General features: G+C 48.6%; 1 protein-coding gene across 1 annotated transcript in view; it reads left to right on the forward strand.

Annotated features, from left to right (window-relative positions):
* The window catches only part of LOC144159570 (mitochondrial enolase superfamily member 1-like), a 40,329-nt gene extending 26,176 nt beyond the window's left edge, over nucleotides 1-14,153 (forward strand). Inside the window, exons 12-16 of the mRNA XM_077691144.1 lie at nucleotides 9,600-9,734; nucleotides 10,400-10,571; nucleotides 12,337-12,436; nucleotides 12,922-13,003; nucleotides 13,887-14,153. Coding sequence (XP_077547270.1) covers nucleotides 9,600-9,734; nucleotides 10,400-10,571; nucleotides 12,337-12,436; nucleotides 12,922-13,003; nucleotides 13,887-13,982 — 585 coding nt within the window. The 3' untranslated portion in view covers nucleotides 13,983-14,153. The remainder of the gene's footprint in view (nucleotides 1-9,599; nucleotides 9,735-10,399; nucleotides 10,572-12,336; nucleotides 12,437-12,921; nucleotides 13,004-13,886) is intronic.
* Nucleotides 14,154-21,723: the final 7,570 nt, after the last annotated feature.

Below are 21,723 nucleotides of genomic sequence, written 5' to 3' on the forward strand. Positions count from 1 at the left end.
CTTGCGAAGTTCTTGAATGGCTTCGAACGAGTCCGTTAGAACCCGTATTTTGGCTGGCGGTCGGGTATTGGGCTCGTAGAAAATATTATTAAGGGCACCATTGGTGGCATGACGTTCGCCTTCCAGCGCAGTTGCACCGTCGTGTCTGAGGGAGAGTGGACCGCCAAGGGAGAGGTTTTCAGGGCAGGTCCGCGCTACGCCAATATGCACGCTGACGTCGGTATAGATGTCGATCTCATTGGGATGTTTGGACTTCTCCAAGTGATGGATACGTTTCGATCTTGTTGCAGTTCTAGAGCGGGGGATATGTTTGGTGAGATCGCTGTTGATGTTTTCCGAGATTGTCCAGGGTGCTAAAGGGATGGGAAGGTCGATGACCGGGATAGGCTTCTCCTCGTCCCATGCTGGGAGAAAGAATCCTTGTCGGGTGAGCCCGCGTTTGGTGTCTGCCTGTTCGCGAGTTTCTTTCATGATTATGTCTATAGGAGGGAACGCAACTGCTCGCTCAAGATCTTTAATTTTTGTATGTTTTGGGAGGCCTGTGATGGTGCGCAATGTGGCTTTATGGAGCATCCGAAGGTGTTTGGTGTTAGTTTTGTTGAGGTTGTATACTGGAGCTCCATATGCCAGAGTGCCGATTGCAACGGTCAGGGCCATGGAGAGGCATGCCTGTTGACTTGCGCCCCCATATTTGTTAGACAGTCTCGTGATTAATTTGAGCGTGGGTTTCAATTTCTGTCGTAGTTTTAGGACTAACCATATTTTAGGACTATTATTACTGCCAAGTGGGAGGCCGAGGAGGCGTACGTGACCACGGGTCGCTTGGATAGTTGTGTCTCCAATGTACAGCAGCGCAGAGTCCACGGGGTGCGTTTTGGTGTCATTTGATACCATTACAAGTGCCGTCTTTGCTGGGGCGAGTTCTAAACCAAGTTTCGGTATGCATGCTTCGAGGCTGTTTAGCGCCGCATGCAGCTCAACCAGCATGTCGGATGTTGACAAGCAGTCTCCACCTTCTTTCCATATCGTAATAAAGTCAGCATAGATGGCGAAACGGGCTGACGTTTCTTGTTCTAGAGTTTAGGCTAACTTTGCCATGACGATGTTGAAAAGTACTGGTTCGAGTATAGATCCCTGTGGAAGACCTTTGTCGTTGTAGTAAGTATTGGGTGTCCGTTCAGGGAGCGTGCTGCTGAGTTGAACGGGGCGGTTGTGGAGAAAGTTACGAACCCAAACTTGGGCCAGTTCAGTCAAAATCATCGTTTGATCTTCTCTGTCGAATGTTTTCCGGAGTTCTACAGTAAGAACGTATAGTCAGGGATTCCGCGGTCGTATGGGGATCTGTTGATTACCCGTCGTAAGAGTCAGAGGCAATCGTGTGTTCCTAAGTACGGGCGAAAGCCAGTTTGGGCCGGGTGAAATCATGGATTCACGTATTCCAAGTGGTATTATCGCCGGTTGTTAATCAGTCAGTTTACATAACATGGGTGCCAGAGATATAGGTCTAAGGTTGGAGATGACAGAAGGGCCTTTTCCAGGCTTTGGCATGAGGTTAACCAGGGAAAGTTTCAGGGTGTCAGGAATTTCACCTGTGTTCCAGAAATGATTTATAAGGCCAAGAAGTTGTTATAGCTGAGGCTCATCGAGGTTACGGATGTGTTGCCACGTGACTTCATCATGTCCTGGGGACGACTTCACCTTGCTTTGTCGGATGGCCGTGCGGAGTTCTGCCATCGTAACAGGGGTGTCTAAAGCTGAGTCGTCCGAGTCTAGTTCGATGGTAGGTATGGTAGGAGCATGGTAGGAGCATAACTCTTGCCTGTGTTCATTATTCAATTGTTTTTGATATTCTTGAATCAGTTTGTATTGATGCCTTAGTTTCACTAGCTCGACGTGGCCTTTCCCCAGTCGACTGTATTTACGAGTTAGGTGTCTAGCTCGGTTCCACAGGTTTGCCAGGTGGCCGTCCATGGCAGGTGTATCCTTGAAGCATGTGATGAACTCTTTCGAGGTTTGGGCAGCATTCCGAATACGCGTTATGAAAGTAGGAAAGTCTGTTGCTGGGTCTGAAGATTCGTTTAGGATTTCACGAATGGAGGTCCAGTTCGTCAATTCCAAAGTTTTTGCCGTCCGGATTCGCTTACTACGAAGGGAAATTGATATTGGAAATTGATCACTGCCCCAAATTGTGTCAAATGTTTTCCACGTTATTACTAAGCCCCGGAGACGCAAAGTTGAGGTCTGGAGAGGTGTCTTTCTGGGAAGCGTGCAAGCCTATTCTCGTTGCTTCAATAAGGTCATTTACCAGCACCAGATTGTTCTTCGCCATCGTTTCTTTTAATAGTTTTCCTCGAGTATCGGTAGCTGCGTAGCCCCACGTGTTTTTGGCGTCGAAATCTCCACCAATTATGGCCTGCGGGGCAGAATATTGGTTCATGAGCTCGGCGATCCATTGAAGAGAGGTGTGTCGAGCAGATCCAGGGATCGGCTTGTAGTAAGGCGAGGGAACAAGAACTGTTTTGCCATTTGGAAGTCTGCCACTGAATACTACTGTTTCGTGCTGTTGCGATGTAAATCCAGGGAGTTTGATCTGATGACATCCCATTTCTTTTCGAGCCAGTATCAGGGTAGTACTCTGGTGCTTGAGGCGCAGAGTTGCGGGCGCGTGTTGGCTGCATGTTATTACAGGGTCCGAGTACGTAACATATCCATTGACTTTAGGAATGCTTCGGGGTTCTTGGAGGAGTATAAACTGCGGTTTAAGTTGTTGAATCTTCTGCAGTAATATTGGTGAATTTTGCAAAAACCTTCAACAGTTTCATTGTAATACAATGGGTGCAGCCACTACTGACCTTGGGCTATTGTACGGGGTGAGGTGGTTCCTCTTAGGGTTCTTGTTGCAGTAGCTGACTTGTAATGGCCTGTATCATTGGCGTTGTTTTTGTTACATGAAATTCTAGAAGGATATGAATTTCGCCAATGTATTCTTGTCTAGCTGCCCGTTATTTCTGGACGTCCGATCGGATAATGTTGAGCAATTCCTTGAGTTCAGGGTCAATTCTGGACTGGGGCGGGGGCGTGCGTTTAAAGGTGGGGCTCCGGCTACGTCTTGAAGAAATTTTGGGAGGTGTAGACTGTGGTTGGGCTGGAGGTGCCAGTTTTGTCTTTTCGGCAGGGGCCTTTTTGAGTTCTCGATTCTCTTTCCTAAGCTGTTGGGGCTCATTGCGTAAAGAGGCAAGTTTAGCAACGATTTCTGCGCTGGCTGAGGAATGATGGTCTTGCTTCGAGGCTCCAGGGAGCTCTCTGTGAGAGGCCGTAGTGCTGCTGGACTGTGCCACTCTGTTAGCCCATGAAATCCCACGGGCTGCGTCGTTACCTGGTGTGTTCGAAGGGGGTGGGATACAGCTTGGGGATTTCGGGCTGACTGCTATGTGACCGACGTCTTTTCATGCAGCGCAGTAAACGGTGGGGGCACATTCCTGGGCGCCATCGTGATCCCTGCCACATGTGCGGCAGACGCTTGGGTGGGGGCAGTGTTCCGCCATGTGCCCTATCTGGTGGCCATTGTAACATACCATACGCTTCGGGGTGTAGGCTGCTACCTTGACAATGGCCATATAGTAGTTCCGAACTTTATGGAGGATTGGAGAGTCAAAAGTGACGACTGCTCTGTTTGTCTTGCCAATTCTTTGTGCGCTAAGAACCTTGGCCTGCTCACGTCGAAGCCACCCCAGGATGTCTTCATTAGACTTATTCGGTTCGACTTCGATGACTCCGCGTGTCGTATTAGGGCAGTGATACGATTCCTTGACCTCGACGGGGACTGTGATGATTTTGCCATTGTGACGGCTATGTATACTTGTGGTGTGAGCGATACGCTGAGCGTGTTCCTTATCGTACACTGCAGTGCGCATGCAATTGCCGGCGACATCGTATTTGTGAGATGCGATTTCAGAGAGGTAGGTTTGAGGGGCTGTAATAAGGATTAGGTGTGCAAAGGAGCCTTTAGGGATGTCTCTGATACTAACTTTGTTCAGGGGTCTAAGCGGGCGCAGTAAACGGGGCCGACTTTCCCGATCTCTCTTGGTTATCGTTGCGTGGCGCTCTCCTGGCCGTGTTGCCGGAAAGGTCAGGGATCACTGTTCCCGCTGTCTTCAGCGCGCTGATCATGGTCCACCAGGGTGGCTTGGTTGGGAGGGACTGGGGTCGTGCTGGCAACCAGTTCGCGCATCTGCGATGCGCTGCTCAGCCGCAAGTTTCTTCTTCTGACGCGACGTCGTGGCAGGGGATCCTTTTTGAGATCACTGATGCCAGCCCAGCATCGCAGGCAGCATCAGCGGCGGCGGCAGCGATGACGTGTCGCTGGGGAAGCTTAGCTTCACCAACGAATCTTCGTGACTCACAGAAGGTTCTCAGGTTGGCTGTCCGAGGTACGACTTCCACCGTGGTGTAGCGCAACGCTTTAGAAGCACACTGGTGTTACTCGTATGTCACTGGGGATGGTCGAACCGCACTTACTTCGGCAAAAGCACAGAGCCAACGTGAGCGACATCAATAGTCGCGGGAAGAAAAAAAATACTGGCCCTAGGGCTCAATTAGGCGTTACACCATAGAAAACTAACAAGAAGGGAAGTCGTCTTTGAAAGTTTTCTTGCCTAATTTCCTACCAGGGAAAACAAATCTCTTCAAACGGAAACGTATACATTTTGCTGCGATTTTTTTCGGGAGGAAAAACGAAACATTTAGGTACTGGGGACGCAAGCTCCGAGCTCGTGAATTAAAAGGCATTTTTTTTTGTGATGAACAAACTTAAACTTGCTACTGTTCCTTAAACACGCGAAATCGACTTCATCATGCAGCTACGCAGTTCCACTGAAAAAAAAAGAAAAAAAAAAACGCGAGAAACGGCAAAATTGATGAATGTTTAGCGCTTCCCAAGACGAAAAAGGAACGTGATATACCGATTCTTTTGCCGCTTATAATATGCGAGAGCAATATGATCCTATGCGCAGAATTTAAACGTTGAGTGAACATAGAATTAAACATTTCGCTCCATGTTCTTCCCGCAAAACGAACGGTTGAGCGCTTTGTCAAATATCAAAAGGATAATATCAAAAGGATACTATCAAACAAATACCTGCACTGATATTTAGTCTGGCTTGTTGTTAGTTCACTACAAAACACGTTAAAAAGCCAGCCACGTTCTTCCAAAAACGTAGCTGCCAAATTCTGTGAGTGTTAAAAAAAGGTAAAAGTATTGAAAGACAACGAAAGCGACTCACATGGGAGAGGATAATTCCTCGTCGGAAATTCAGATTCAATCGGGGGAACATTGCAGGTCTTTTCACCAAAAAAAAAAAGAAAACAATCGTTCTTTCGAAAGAGGTTTAGTGAGCACAAATGCAATGGGCAGCGCGTCTTGTGTTGCAAACTGGAGTTGAAAACGAACGAACATTGATCGCGGTGTAGTTGAATTGCTGAAGGATAAATGTGGAGTTTTATGGTTGCGGGCAGACTGGAAAGGAAATACTCTGTGCTCCACAAATTGGTTTGGCACCCGTGGGGCGAACTGAAAAAAAAAAGTTTATTAGTTTTAATACTAGCTGTTTTAATGTCTCTGCGGACATTAGGCGGGTTACGTACGTGATATCCGAGGCCTGCATACAATAGTTTCGTCGAATATGAGAAACGAGAAGTACAAGCAGCCAAGTGCATTTATTAGAGAAATTCTCATTTGTTTATAATGTATGCCCGCCAACACAACCATCTTTTGTAAATCTTCGTAATTGTTCTCTTGCGGTATAAATTACTGTTGAATACAAGCTGTGAATAAAAGCTCTGCTGGGAGCAAATTTTCAAATATTAGCTATTTTCGGATGAGGTTCGTCTCGCCTTGAGAGAAATGTTAGTTCTCGTTACCACATTCGCACTCAGCTGTGAACTAAATCGCCTACTAATACACGAGCAATTGGCCATAATATTATCAGGAATTACTGGAGAAATCGCGACGCCACAGCGGGTATGGAAATGCCCAGAGTAGAATAAAAACGAGATAACGTGGGCATTTTTTTTTCTGGGAAATCGGAATGAAAATGTTAGGGAAAATTGACTTAGTAAAACTGGCGGGCTAACTTGAGCGAAATACCGTGTATACTCTGATATAAGCATCGTTTCCGTTACTCGTTACCGCGTTGTGGTTCCGGCAGTATCGGGGCAGCGCTCGTTTTTGTTGTTCCGGAATTCGGCGCATTCCTTAAAGGGACACTGAAGTGAATTTGTCAAGCTCCCGTTTTTGCTTGCACTGCGTAGACTGGCTCAAATTAGCACACTTTTCATCGTTTATCCGGTTGACAAATCGGTAATTATTTTACAAAGCGCGAAAGAAGAAAAACTACCATGCGCGGTTTGCGGCGGCCGCACCAACTAAGGCTGTGACGTTGAGAGGAGGGGCGCCGTGATTGGACGATGCCCAAGGTTAGCAATCACACAAGTTTCGGTTTCGGTTTCCGTTCTGTAAAACATAACCAATGGCTTTGTTGGATGGGCATTCTCAATATCTCAGTAATCATCGTACCGCGCTTCTGCCATGTTGTCGGCTGTAAAATGCACAAGATAAGCCTCCCAGGACGGCTTGTAGTCGTAGCATTCACTAGCCGAGACCTACGCAGTGCATGAACGCCCTCCGCGTACCCGCAGACGCCCAAATGTCATGCGCTTTTCCCCCATATTTGCAGCTTGCCTCCCTCATGCCTGTATCGTAAAAAGCGTGCTCGCACCAGGCCAAGGGTCTGTTCATTCTGGCCTGTGCCCACTGCCTGCAAGCAGTCGGTGCTTATGGCAACAGCACGCCAACGAGAACTCGCTAGCGCGCCAGTGCCAGCCTGCGCGCGTTTTGTGAACTAGTTCGTGTAGCCATGAACGTTGCGGCCCCAAAAAAGGTGAACTCAATATAGAAAACATCGGCGGAAAACTAAAAAGTTAACTTACAAAAAAAAAGCACGTACCCGCGGGGATTCGAACTCGTGACTCGCAAAACATTTACGGTGAAGTCGTAGCGCCCCAGACTGCTAGGCTACGGAGCGGGACGCGAAAATCTTGCTAATATAGGGTATATATTGTACAACCGGTTTACACTTTTATTTAGTTTTGGCATTTCAAGCCGCTTAGGTGACTATTTGTTGTACTGCGATCGTGCAGTAAGCGTCGCCCGAGTTTCCACAGTAGCTCACGTCTAGCAATTGCATTTCGTAGACGGAAAAGCGTTCGCAGATGCGTAGTCGTGCTGCTGACCGCTGTGCTTGTTCGCCCAGCGCAAAAAAGTGCTTCCCGCGCCCTAGTTTTACGCTGTACGGTAAAAATATCAGTTGATTTTATTTGCTTAGTACCTATATTGACTTTGCTGACTCTTCTCCCGCCTTCAAGAGGCCTTATATTTTCCTACTGGCGTACCAGTCAGCGAAGCGTCGCATGTGCAGCGCTTGTGTGAAGCGACCTTGACTTGGAGCTAGATACAGTGTACAAACAAACCAAGTAAAGAAAGGCACATTCTTCCATTCACAAACGTGTCCTGGCTTCGTTTCAACTAAGCGAACGAATTGCGACCAAGCAATTTTTTTTTAACCTCCTTGATTGCGACGACCCGCCGGCGGCCGGCGGACGAAACGCTGGGCCGACTGACTCTGTCGGCCGGGGAGCCGTGCAGTAGCGCAGCCGTGGCGCAGCCAATTGCCAGCTCATCCCCTCCTGACGTCACACGAAAACGCCACAGAAAATGGGCGAGCGTAAAGAGAGGAGGACAGCGTTTTCGAATTAGTTTTTCTACTAAATAAAATCGCGTAAACGCGCCTAGAGTGGTCGAAACATGGCCTGGGGACTCCGGACTACAATTTGCGCTAGTAATCCCGCAATGTTTACATATCACTTCAGTGTCCCTTTAATCGGGGCCATGCAGAGAAGTAGTAGTAATAACTTTATTTGAGCTGGAGGCGTTTTCAGACGCCAGATGGAGCGGTTCCCAGGTCGGGGGAACCGTATTGGGCCAGCAGCTCCTGGCCGTCAGCGCGAGCTGGGTCGGTAGGGCGGGGCTGGACCGCAAGGTCTCCCATCGCTCGTGGAGTGGGGTATACGGGGGGTGGAGGGAGGGTGGGGGGGTATAGGGGCCTTGAGTTCAGTGCACTCCGCCAGTATGTGTGCGAGCGTGCCGCTGTTTGTTTTACAGAATGGGCAGCGGTCCCCCTCGTGTTCAGGGTAAAAGGTATGCAACAGGACGGGGTGGGCTAGTGACCCCGCCTGGATGCGCCTGAGTATTGTTTGTTGCTCCCTGGTCAGGGTGCGGTGTTTAGTTCATTCGAAAGATTGCCTCGTGAGATCAACGCTGACACCCTTCTTAACTTAAACCTCACCCAGATAAGCTACATAATTAGAAAAAAAAAAAATGGAGTCGCCATGCGACCCACTAGCTTATTTCCCGCACTAGAACCTAAGCAAGAACCTATGCAAGACAAAATGCAGGTTTGGGTCATTCGAAAGATTGCTTCGTGAGATCAACACTGACACCATTCTTAACGTAAACATCACTCAGATAAGCTACATAATTAGGAAGAAAATGGAGTGGTCATGCGAGCCACTAGGTCATTTCCCGCACTAGAACCTATGACGTATTATAGGCAGCTGCGCTATTGGCGGCGGCTGGCAAAATCCAACGCAAACTAAACAGGGGTTTTAAGCTTGCAGAACGAGCTATTTGCGCTTAAAATTAATGCATATTCTTTTTATAGCTGTAAGAGTGGTGGGTTAAACAAAAGAAGTTACGAACGCGCTCGTAAACATAGAAGCGCCAGTGCGTACTGTGCGCACTATGCAGGTTATAGCTGCATAGCCGTCCGGCGCATTGAGCTTGCACTAGTCAACTGGCATAAGCGACATTGTATTCTGTGAATGTTTGTCGAGCATACCCAATGTTTCATGAAACGGGCGCTTTAAACCGTAACAAACATTATCCAGGTACAAATTCCGTCAAAAATAAAGCGAGGGTAGACAGCGGTCCCGAGCGGTATAGTGACGCCATCTAGGAGTACTGACAGCACACAAAGCGTTCCGCCGTTCGCAGAAGCCCTAGTCCGCATACTTATCGCTTCCCTACTTGTTCTGGGCACGTCATCGCAGACGTCAAAAAACACATGATTCAGCCGGAGAATCAATTATGGCTTAAATTGTTTAATTTCTCAGTGAGTGAAGGATCGTTTGGGGCCGAACAAGCGCACCAGATCTTTCGAATAAAACAAATTTGTATTTTGTCTGCATGGCCCCTTTAAAAGACGCTAAAATTCGCTGTCCTAACAAAATTTTTGTAGGCAAGAATAATCTTGACTTTATTTCAAATGATAAATCAATCTTAACCTAATGAACGGCTGGCAACAGCATAAAAATTGCACCTTCACAAAATGGGATGAATTTATTGCGCCATAATCGATTTTTGTCCCAGCCCACCGGTTAAAGTCCTCATGCGCTTGTTGAGCGCTCAAGTTGTGTCTTTATAGCCAAACAAAAGCGTTCCAATGCCACACTTCCTCGCCGACATGATATATATGTCCGCACAGATGGTGGATGCTAACCAGTCCTGGGACGTCAAGGAGTCCATATACTGGATGAAGGAACTGTCTGGCTTCGGGATCCACTGGATAGAAGAGCCCACGTCTCCAGACGACATCCTCGGCCACGCCACGATCTCAAAGGTGCGCAACAGAATCCTCGCAAGGGCCGCATCTTTGCGGGGTCATTCCGTTCGATTGGTAAATATATATGTTGCCGTCAATGATATACATGACATGTTCCGTTTAAAAGAGTAAATGTTTTGTACAAAACAGGGCAGCGTACTGAAGTTACTGCGCTAGAAGCTTCGGGAGCAGCCTAACACATGCGCGTTGTGGTACAGTCGTCCACTGTCTTAGCTGGAGCAACGCCTCACCCACTCATCGTCTCTTCATGCCTTGGTGTAAGGTCACAATTTTTGCATCTCTCTTAAGTTTAAGGTGGAACTTATGTACCCCACATTCGTTTCAGCAGTGTTCCTTCACAAACTTTGGAATATTACACGCTAAAGTCGAATCTGATGTTCCAGCTGGGGGTGTGGACGACCGTACATCACACATTGCGGTATTGGCGATAACGATCTTGCAGAACTATTGAGTCGCATTGATGGAAAATGTAATAAGTGGCGTGGGGTGAGAAAGACCGAGAAGGAAGATTGTTATCACCAACTTATCAGCGGTAAAGACGCAGAGGCTAGGCGGAAACCAGCCAGTGTTACCATTTACGCTATGCCGTCTTTTCTGTACCTCCTAATGGCGAGCCTCTGGACTGCCACGTGTCCTCTTGGGATCTGCCCTTATGCATACAGGCCCTGTCTCCGTTGGGCATCGGAGTGGCCACGGGTGAACAGTGCCAGAACCGGGTGATGTTCAAGCAGTTCTTGCAGTCCGGGGCTATGCAGTTCTGCCAGATCGACAGCTGCCGCCTGGGAGGCGTCAACGAAATCCTTGCGGTCATCCTCATGGCGGCCAAGTGCAAGGGTAAGGGGAAGGCTTGCCTGATCGGCGCAGCAGTACGAGTGAGCAGATGCCACGAATGTTTCACTCACTCACTCACTCACTCACTCACTCACTCACTCACTCACTCACTCACTCACTCACTCACTCACTCACTCACTCACTCACTCACTCACTCACCAAATCAATCAATCAATCAATCAATCAATCAATCAATCAATCAATCAATCAATCAATCAATCAATCAATCAATCAATCAATCAATCAATCAATCAAAAGGGGTCCATGGGCTAAAAGCGGACTTAACAGCTTGACTGGGCCCATTAACCCTTACATGGCATTGGCAGTATGACGCAGGGATATTTTACACAAGCTGTAACAGTTCAAAACTGTGTCCGAGTTTGTTCAAGAGTTCGCCAGCCATCGTTGCAAAGTATGTTGCTCACTGTGGGTTCGCCTTCATCAATGGATAGTTGGTCCAGCGATGCGCCACTATCTAGTGTGTCTCGGCGCCTGTAGATGGTGGTTATATATCTGAGCATACGGAACGTTCTTGTGCGCGTTTTCGTATTATATAGGCTTGAGGTTGACGAAAAGGGGTGGTAACTATGCACTGTCTATAATAAAACAAGTTAAAGCAACGCTTAAAGGAAGGTTTGTGCTCGGTCACGGAGGATGTGTTACGGGGTCGTCTTGCAATAGAGTATAAACTGCGCACCGGACAGTTCTTTATGATACGGATATGGTACCCCGACGCAGTACTGGATGCTACGCGTTTTCATGTAACCCTCAAGGAAATTGGGTAACGCCACGGGATAAAATACTCAAATAAGAGCATGGGCTATTTACCTGAGCGCCACGACTTTAGTTGTGATCAGCTATTTACGTACAGCACGGGCCTTCTGTCAAATGGTGTCTATAATACGATGCCCTAGGAATCTTCCGCGATGGCTGTAGGTCGCGCCAACGTGTCTGTGCGCTCAGCAAACGTCCCCAAACAGTTGAATATTTCCAAACTCGGACGCGGACAACGACCGGTGAAATGACCCCGTACTCAGCTTGGGTATACGCGTACTTCCACCCTGTGTCATCATAGTTCTCGATAACGTTCGCAAAAAAAAAACGCTGATTGTTAAGGCTGACTTGTGCTGAATCCTAAAATTGCAATAAAACAAAAAAAAAAGCAGAAAATGGCTCTATGGGCCTCCTCGATTATCAGTCCTGGAGCGTCCGCTGTCTGCACGGGACTCGAACCGGCGCTCGATTTTCACACGTATTCGTTATAGGATCTACGGCCTGAAGGCAGTCCTCGGACCGCCCGCGGGCTGTCCAGGACTGGTAAATAGAGTACGCCGCCCGTTTCAAAAATGACCACGTGATGACGTCCAAATTCCCGCTGGCTTCTGGGAAGTGAGCTTCTGGGCCTAAACCTGTTCCATGGAGCAACAGCGGGCGCTACGTGACTTTGTAGTCGATAAAAGCACGTCTAGTTACCGGCGTGTTTGTTCCAAACAAGGCAGTGCAGTGAGACTCGATTCTCCGAGAAAATAAAGTTACAGTTAACCAACTGTCGTTGGTTGGAAGAGGAATCGTGACTGCTCTTTATGCCTCTCTTCACTTTGCTAAGGGGAGCGGGAATGGAAGACAACGGTTCCACCTACCAATTAATAGACGTATTTACTTCCCATATTTAAATCCAGTGCAATATATGTCTTATGTTATCCATATTATTTTATTATTGGTAATATTTAATTATTATTTTTGCGCTACATTTCCTCGTGTCATGCAGTGCCGGTCTGCCCGCACGCTGGCGGAGTAGGCCTTTGTGAACTGGTCCAACATCTTTCATTCTGGGACTACATTGCCGTTTCGGGTACCATGGACAACCGGTAAGACCACACCTTGGTTTGGGAGGTTTGCAGGGTGCTTACTTAGTACAGTTTATTTGAGGGATATTTGAATGACTGGCAACGCTTCCAGACATGTTCTTAAAATGAGGAAAGGGGGAGCTTTGGCGACTGGGAGCCCAGAGCTATTAAGTAATTTCACTTGCGATTAGCAGTTGTTTTTATATTGAATTGAATGTCAACCATCGACGATGGTTTAGTTTTTTAGTTTGTTTCGGAGTTTTAGTTTGTTTCGGACGACGTTTTTTAGTTTGTTTCGGAGCACAAATTTACGCCAATAAACTGCGCATAGTTCCAACGCGTTCAGTCGCCTTTGTCATTTTGATGCAAGTGTAACCCTAATACACGTATTTTATGTTGCTGTTGTTGCTAGACCTTTATTGGGGCGGAATATGTTGCGCATGGCCTTGGTATAGGCCACCTACTCGATTACCCATTCCTGACAATTAACTTATTTCTGTTTCCAGCGAAATCGAGTACGTCAGTCACTTACACGAGCACTTCAAGAACCCTGTTTTGATCCGGAACGGTCGCTACGTGCCGCCACAGGTAGGAGTTTTATCGCCGTAATTTCAGCTTGCACTACCAACATAACACGCACTTTTTAAAGGCCACATGATGCCGTGATGAATGCTCAGGAGGCAGGTAACGCTGAATCAGCGTGCAGTTTTTGGAAGACATCAGTTTCCAAAACTGCCAAATCTTGTCAGCTGCAGGATTGATTAAATTATTTTATTTGGTGGTCATAGGCCATTCTCTGGCTCTCTTGCATAAGTCCTCGAGGGGAAGAAGCTAAGGGTCGGAAATGAGGCGACAGGTCTGCAGCTGACGATATAACGCCCAACAGTTCTTAGAGCAGCCGTTGCACGTATAGCTATTGTCTTATACCCGCCGCGGTGGCTCAATGGCTAAGGCGTTGCGCTGCTGGGCACGAGGTCGCGGGTTCGATTCCCGGCCGCGGCGGCCGCTTTTCTGATGGAGGAGAAAAGCAAAAACGCCCGTGTGTACGAGATTTCGGCGCACGTTAAAGATCCCCAGGTGGTCGAAATTAATCCGGAGCCCTCCACTACGGCGCGCCTCATCGCCTGCGTTGCGTCGGCGCGTAAACCCTACAATCAATCAAATCAATCAATCAATTATTTTCTTATACTCTCCATGCAAAGTTTGCAGCTGTCACCTGATAAGTAGTCGAATGTACGCCTAGAAACTTGACTGAAGCTATCCGCGCTTGGTGTGTACAAGCATTGCAAGGTTTTTGAGTCGTGCAAATCACCCTTCCGCTTTTCTAGTAAACGCTTTCTGCTGGACCATCTACCAATATTTTCCACCAAAGCTAAAAAAAGCGGAACAAGACATTTATTTCTTTTTTTTTATGTTGCCTCGAATGCTCTTCTCACGAAGGCGATTACCCCTTCTTTGTGTCCCTTTCCAGGCTGCAGGGTATGGGTGCGAGATGTGGGAGTCATCGATCGAACAGTACAGCTATCCCGACGGAACGTACTGGAGGAACTTCCCCAGGGCCCGTTGAACGCGTGGGGAAAGGCGGCGCTAGGCACGAACTTCGTTCCGACGGAAGAAGGAGGGGCATTATGTGGACTTTGGAAAAAAAAAAAATTCACTTTCTAAGTTTACTGACGTGTATATGCATTTTCAGTGCACAGTACATGATTAAATAAAGTCTCTATTTTTACAGCACTGATACTGACAGCACCTGTGATATCGTCAATCTTCATGTCCCAGGGCCATCCGTTCGACATCAAAAACTATTTGTACATGCCTGTAATTCAGGTTTCTCTGTAAGCATGGCACGCATGACTGAGGAGCTTACCGAAAAGGTTACGGGTGCGGGGAAAGTTGGGTAATTGGTATAACTCCTGCCGTTAGGCCCACATGCGCAGAAATTCCAACAGCATGCATAAAAAAAACCTCCGACTAACGTGGCTGAGCTGGTATATTAGCTGCGTCATGGGAAAGCCACGTGTCTCAAGCATGTTAACACCAGGCCTGTTGCGAAGAATCATTTCGTTGCACCATAGCAGACAACACTGAAGTTCTCACCACATTCAGTTATCGGCTGAGGGTTCAGTGAGTGTCATTAGGCCCGTTTGTACTTAACAAATTATAATTTAGGTGGTTAACAATTCGGAAGATCGCACACTGTGTAATAAACTTGGGCCACCCCAGAAACACTTTTTAGGAGCTCTTAAGTGATATCTTAAGTTGGAAAGCAAACGTACTATGCGTCTTAGGTAAGGAACACACACACAAAAAACCCGAGTCTATCATTGCGGCTGCCCGCGCACACAAAAAAAGCTTTACAGAAAATTCTCGCCTTTTCTCCACGTTCTGCAAATTCTAGGTACCCTTCGATTCCGTCTAATTTTACTTGCCTACGTCGTACCAGCCACACAGAAAGGTCAACGCCATGCGGAACGTTGACCTTTCTGTTGAATTTCCCGAACTACATGAACGTTGAATTTCCCGAACTACATGATAATAGCTACAATTTAAACCTGGACACAAATTTTTTTTTTGTCAGTAAAAACAAATCTTATCAATACCTGCGACGCCGTGGATCGCACTCTATCCATTGAGCTGGAGTCTGCGCAAGAACCAGAAATAATCTTCATGAATAGACGAATCCTTTCTTTTCCGGTCAAATAGATAATTTAGCCAAGCACGAACACGTAGACGACATAGGATCAAACGTGGCGGGCGCATTCGGAAGAATCGTTGACGTCGCACGCCGACGTCACAGCACGGAGGGCACGCGCTGCGGACGATGACTTGCTCCACGAAGTCCTTGACCCCAGCGCAGCGCGGCATCAGGTCTAGCCAGAAGCAGACGTCGCGCCAGGTCTGGCTCTCGGCCTCCACGACGGCGCCGCCGAAGTGGCCCTCGTATGTCTAGGGCGGCGGTCAGCTCTTCCACGAACACGAGATTCGTCCAGGGGAAGAACCGAGACTAGTCTTCGCTGCACGGAATCCTTTCTAAGAAATCCCAAGAAGTATATTGCCGTGAGTCCGCACCATTCACCCCACACGGCCTATTCCGCCTTCCTGGAGGCCCGCCAGTCTCACTTCTAGAGAATCAATGGGCCTTTAAGATGTCCCAGGGCGCAAAAACCTCTACTGCCCTTGCTTCCTCCGCTGCCCAAATAAGAGCTCTCTCTCTCTCTCTTTCTCTCTCTCTCTCTCTCTCTCTCTCTCTGTCTCTCTCTCTGTCTCGCGTATAGAGGTTCTTACGGCCATGCATGATGCAGCGATGTCATGGCCTTATTACTTTGGATCACGGCCGTGGCTCCGTGTCGACGGTCAAGTGAAACAGAATGCGTGGGGTGAGTAGGTGCATGCTGGGAAAGGTACCTTGCGGGAAGCCGGAGCAGTCGTCGGCATACCTTATACAGAACAGCCATTCTTTGTTCTCTTTAGGGTTGTTGCCCGTGATCCAGAAAATATGCTTAAGCATCAGCTTAGGAACCAGTTGTGGTGTAGCAACCCAACGACATTGAAGACGTTGTCAAAAATCTGGCCCAGAGCTTCTCGCTTCTTCGCCGGCATCCTAGAGATGTCACCAAAGATGGGCTGGGACTCCGGGCAAACAGACGACGGCAGAGCACATTTATCAGCAGCAAGTAGAGCGTCGACTTTGCTGAAATGACTATATGTATACCGCCAGACATGCGAGCTCATAACCTTGCATTCGAGCCAGTGTACTGCAGAGGGAACGCCAGATGGGACTCAAGTGGACGCACGGATCCAATTCCAGTTATTGAGAGAATATTAACTATCTTTAATATGTTGCTTTCTCCGAAGCACTGACGACCGATGACCTAAAACAGTCTCGATGGCTTAAAAGTTTCCTTAAACAAAATGTTCTTGGTTTTCGGACTGATTTGATGCTAGTCCGCCCGTCTTTCTTGGGGGTTTTCCTGCAATCCAGTTTTTGTGGGCCAGCGCCAATAAGTTAAAGCCTGTGCAAGAACACTCGCCCCATTTACGTACAGTCTTTACTTGTCCTTCGTGCAAAAGAGTTGTCCCTAACGTAACCACCGATTTTCTTTATCAACGTAGGACAGGTATACAATCGGTTCTCATATGCAAACTACTCCAGCGACAGCTCAAGTTCACAACGTGCGTTCAGCCGGGGTGCCTTAGTACTTCCCCGCTGTCTCTTCCGTCAACTCCTTGCCGGGATTGCCGAGGGGCTTCCGAAAGCCAGACTCTACAATCAATGGACGTCTGTGAGAAACGGAGGGAAGTATGGGACTACGGTGGCGCCACATATTCACCTGGCGACAGTAGGCGATCCACGGAGATGTCCACGAGGGAGGCCTGTAGGCCGATCGAGTTGATGAAGAGGATGCGGCCGTCGAGCCAGAAGGAGAGCACGTGGTCGTTTGCCGTCCGCACCGGCACGTGCGAGGCGCTCGGGGCGCTCGGGGCGCGTTGCTCGAACTGCAGCGCCGCCTCGCCAGGGGCCAGCGTTAGCGCCACCTGCTGCACCACCGAGCGCAGCTGCAGGGCCCTCTGGAACTGCACCGGAGGAAGCGAATCTAAAGTGGTCGGGGGACTAGCGCAGCATCTTATGGTCACAGCTGTTGATGGTTTGTAGGGGGTGCTTATCGTGAAGGCCGCCATTGACAATGGGCCGGGGCGCATGGCGCCAGTATCGCGGTGTATGTGCCACCGAAGGCGCTGTTGGGGATATATACTTATATCGTGACCCCTCTCTATATGTATTCGCCAGTCTTGGCTGTAGAGGGAACTGATATCAGTTTTTTTCGCCTACAGATTTTTTTTTTGCATTTTTTCTCGAGCAGTCAGGCTTTATCTAGAAGGTGTCTAGGTTTAATAATTGGTCAATAAAATGTCACCTCGTAATAAACGAACCTTGCAGAAGCCTTAAAGCGGCCTTATATATTCGAGGAACCAATTTCGCTGGAGGGGACGTTTTACTGCTGACGTCCATACTGGGTTTGAGTCCTAATTTATTGATATGAGTTTGGTCGGGCTTGAAAATGCCGCTGACAGAGTTCTTCATTAGACACAGAAGCGGCGCTAAATATGCAGTCAGGTGGCAAATATGGCGAACAGAAAGACTCTTCTCAGCGTCCACATTGCCCACAAAAGCTCTTCGGTGAACTGGAGCACATACCCGTCAGACAACAGTTTTGGTTGCAGCCTACAAGCTCTACCATCTGGACATCTTTTGTAGTGTGAGGTCTACAGCGGTTTATTTTGTTTACGGAAGGATTTACCAACGCCGCCCACTCAAGAGCAGCCCGACTCACACTTGGGCGTAAATTCTTCGACCGTATAACAGTGTAACCGCCATGTCGAAAGAAAGTGATGCAAATATATTTAACTTAACGAATAAATCTTTCCATTGCACGTTACGCTTAGAGGTTTCCAGCTTTGTTAAAGCGGGAAATGTCTTCATAAATGAATCCATAACGGGACCCGCGGTGTCTCTAAGGGTGGGGTATTGAGCCCGACTCTTTTTAATATTTCGAAGGTCAGCGTTGAAAGATGTCTGCCACAATCGGTTGAAATCTCTACGTAGGCTGATGATATCTGTATTTGGTGCTCAGGCCGCACCAAAGGCCATGTGAGGCTCCAGTGTTCGGTAAGATCGATTGAAAAACTTCTCGCAAAGCGTGGCATTGATATATCACAGGCCAAGTGCGCTGCGAAAGAAGAAGCCCAGCGAAAAAGCCACACGGTGCATAAGATCCCGCTTTGACCAGCGCTTTTATGCTGTTTTTCTGCAGATTTCTTGATGTAAGTGGTATAATCTGCTGCGCCAAGTTACACCCGATCGATTGACACCAGTTCCAATTACATCGGAATAAACTTTTATTAAGCAGCAAGGTGTTGGTGTCAGGGGCACGACACCAGCACCTTGCTGTTTAAGAAAACTTTATTCCACCTCCTCCTCACCGTGTTCCACTGCGCGTGTCCTATACTGGAACCTTTTCTCACTTTTGAACTTGGAACACTGCCACGAAGGGTGCTGGGAGCGCTTTTTTTTACAGCGTACGTCTTTATTTTCTATCGCAAAAATCAAGCAGATATGTATTTCTATTTAAAAGAACAATGCAAACTTCTTTTACGCCAGAAGAAAATGGGTGCTAAAACGACGAAGTCGAAGTAGACACAAAAGCCCACACAGGCGGATACAGGTGTCTAGACCCCCAGATCTAAAGCGCTGGATATGGGGGCCCCAGCACCGTCCTCTTCTTGAATTTTTGCGCGCTACGGGTGCAGTGTTGCACAAATGAGAATATTTTCTTATGCCGTAGGGCAATCTTTCGCAGAAAAAGAGAGATACAGGTGTCTACTTCGTATTCGTCTGTTTAGCGCCCATTTTATTCATTCCAGTAAGCATGAACCAACAACGGCAGGAATTAATTTCCGGAAATGAGATTCCATTCGCTGGCTTTGAGAAGTTTTATGAAACTTAGCCTTGCGATTAGGGAAGCCGAGCATCTTCGCTGGTAACATCAGCGTTCGCAACGTAAGGTCAGTGAAACTGGAATAATTTTTTAGCACTAAGGTGTGAGAGCGACGAAAGTTTCTAGCTTCGGTACGCAGAGCTGCGAAATTATTGGGTTTCTATTTTTTTCTTGCGGGCGCTAAAATCAGAAAAGGAATACGGCAGTTAATAGAGAGTTTTAGCATAGCGGCTTCCCTACGCTAACGTTACGCCGGGGGTGCCGGGGCCCGACTGGGCAGGTGCGCAGTCGTTCCGCGGGAATGGGCACCCATGCCTCGCCGAGCCCGCGCATTCGTTCCGGTAAGAAACGACCTCCTCGCCGTACCCGTTCACGCATGCGTATAGTGGGGTCCCTGTAACTCGCCGCCGTAGCGTTAGCGTGCTCCAGCCGCTATGCTAAAACTCTGTAATGAGCAAAGAAGCAGAGCTGGAAACTTGGGCTGGTTTCGTGCAGGGTACCAAGCTCCTTCGGTTACGGACAAAACTAGATACTACCAGATATCCCCCACTATGTACCACATTAAAAAAAAAATTGGCTCCAATCCACGTTGTGAAGGTGGTTGGAAAGCAAAGCTATAAACTACGCCCACCACAATTTCCCATGCGACGTCACCTGAATTCACACACGTGGCTCTACAAAGAGTGAAATCAGAGATTCTACCAGCCGTTACCTGGAATTCGCGGGGGCGGTGTTCCGAACGCAGCAGCAGCGTCGGCCACGGCCTCGCTAGAGCGGCGGACGTTGTCGCTGTAGCCCGGCCGTGACTCGGGAGAAAGAAAACGGCGAGAGAGAGAGAAAACAACTTTATTGTGTGCCCGGTGGGAAAAGGAAGAGGTTGAAGGCGCTCCTCGGTCATGTTCTCACTTTTAGGCGGCAGCCAGGAGTCCTTGGACCGCGGCGGCGTCTTCAGCCATTCAACCCCCCGCCGCCGCCGCCTCCCCCTCGTTGGGAGTTTATTGTCCCGCACGCCACGAAAGTTCCGTTGGCTAGTAGAGGTAGAAAGCTTAAAGGGACCCAGAAAAGCCTTTTGTAAAACTTACAAAAGGCCTGTATTGTCGCGTAGCACCAATATAGCGATGCAATGCCGTTGTAATTATTGATCTACATTCAGTATTAGCTGTGCCAGAAGCAATTAAATGCACCTCTCTCCCTTTGCAGATCGATTCCTCCTCCCTCTCTGCTTCTTTCAAAGCAGCTGGAAACACTGGGAATAGGCATGTGACATCGGGACGCTCGAATTCCGTTCTGCGCTAGCTACATTCCTGCGCCTAGGCACACGTCAATCGCTGCGGATCCGCCTTTACACAGTCTGCAATCGTCCGTATCGTTCAATTGATGGATCCGGACCTCAAACAGCGTATCCTCGAAATGAGCGCGGATATGGGCTTCGACCCGTACAGCGACACCCCGCCTCTGAACGTCGACCTGGAGCCTACCGGCAGCAGCGACTCGTCGCCCGATCTAGGCAGCCCGCAAGCAGCCTCCGACGCCGAAGGAAGCAGGAAGAGCCGCCGGAAGCCAATGGAATTGACGTTGCCAGCGGCCGACCGCGCCGGCGATTGGGCGAACCAGGGGGCGCCTTGCCGTTGCGTCAGCCTCGATCGCCGTTGCGTCAGCAGCGATCGGCTCGCTGCGGCGTCGCGCTCATCGGCTGACAAAGGCTATCTTCAAAAATTGTTTACAAATTATCCGTACAACGCATGGGGCTTACACTTGGCTCAGAAATCCCCCGTTATGTGTTCTACCACCTGAATGCATTTTATTTCCACCTTCACAAAGCTTTGCTGGGTCCTTTAAGTTTGATTTAAAAAACCGGTTCAACACGTTTTCTCCGGGGTACTTTCAAATCCAAATTTGAATTTTCAAAATTTTCGAACCAATTTGGAAGCAAATTTGAGACGTGTGGTCACGAAACAGTGCGCTCAAAACGTGTTCCCCTTCTGAGCGTGGTGCTGCGGCGTGTAAGTTGTTTCCTTTTCCGAGCAGACAGCAGTGTTTGTGGACACTTCCTGGAGTAGGGGAACACGAAGCGACCAGCAGACGAAGAGCCGGTACTTCGGCTCGCCGAGTGCGGTCTCAACAATATTCTGACCCTGATTTGTAAACGCATTATAAATGTGCAAGCTAATCTTATACGAAGCTTCACTGGTCTTTTTAGATGCGGCCGCATCTCATTCACCCGCCTTGTCCCTGCATCCGGCGTCGTCGGCGTTGTCGTCGGCGTCCGCCCCTCCCCCATTCTCCTCGCCGCGCCAGCTGCGCTCTCCGCCGCTCACCCCCTGTCCTCTCCGATAGCGAAAGCTCTCTCGCGAGGGGCATTGGATTGGATTCGATTGGATTGGCTTGGATTGGCTTGGCTTAGCTTGGATTTGGATTGGATTAAAGTGGATTGTGTTGAATTGTGTTGCGTCATAGTCGCGGCAGACGCACTGGCGCCGGCGCGTTTCCCTCACCGTTATGCGCGCTATAAAACGCGGTGCCTGCGCCGCTCCGCTCCATCGTTCCAGCGCCGTTCCTCCGCTGTCCAACGCTGCAACGTGAACCCCCTATGCGTCGCATCTAGACAGGGGTTCCCGCGAGGGGAGGTGGTAGTATTCGTTCAGACCGGCCCTGCTACAGGCCCAGAAGAAAGCGCTCGCTACGGTATGTAGCGTTTTCTACAATTATTAATAGTTCGGCATGCCTGTTTAACCTTGCTATTTTGAAAATAGAAAACTTGTCACTCTACACGTCTAACTAAAAACCTTCAGGGTGCGTTTGAGCAGCTTT

This window comes from Haemaphysalis longicornis, unplaced genomic scaffold (genome assembly GCF_048455015.1).
Source record: "Haemaphysalis longicornis isolate Haplotype H1 unplaced genomic scaffold, Haemaphysalis longicornis Haplotype H1 scaffold_10, whole genome shotgun sequence".
Classification (NCBI taxonomy): domain Eukaryota; kingdom Metazoa; phylum Arthropoda; class Arachnida; order Ixodida; family Ixodidae; genus Haemaphysalis; species Haemaphysalis longicornis.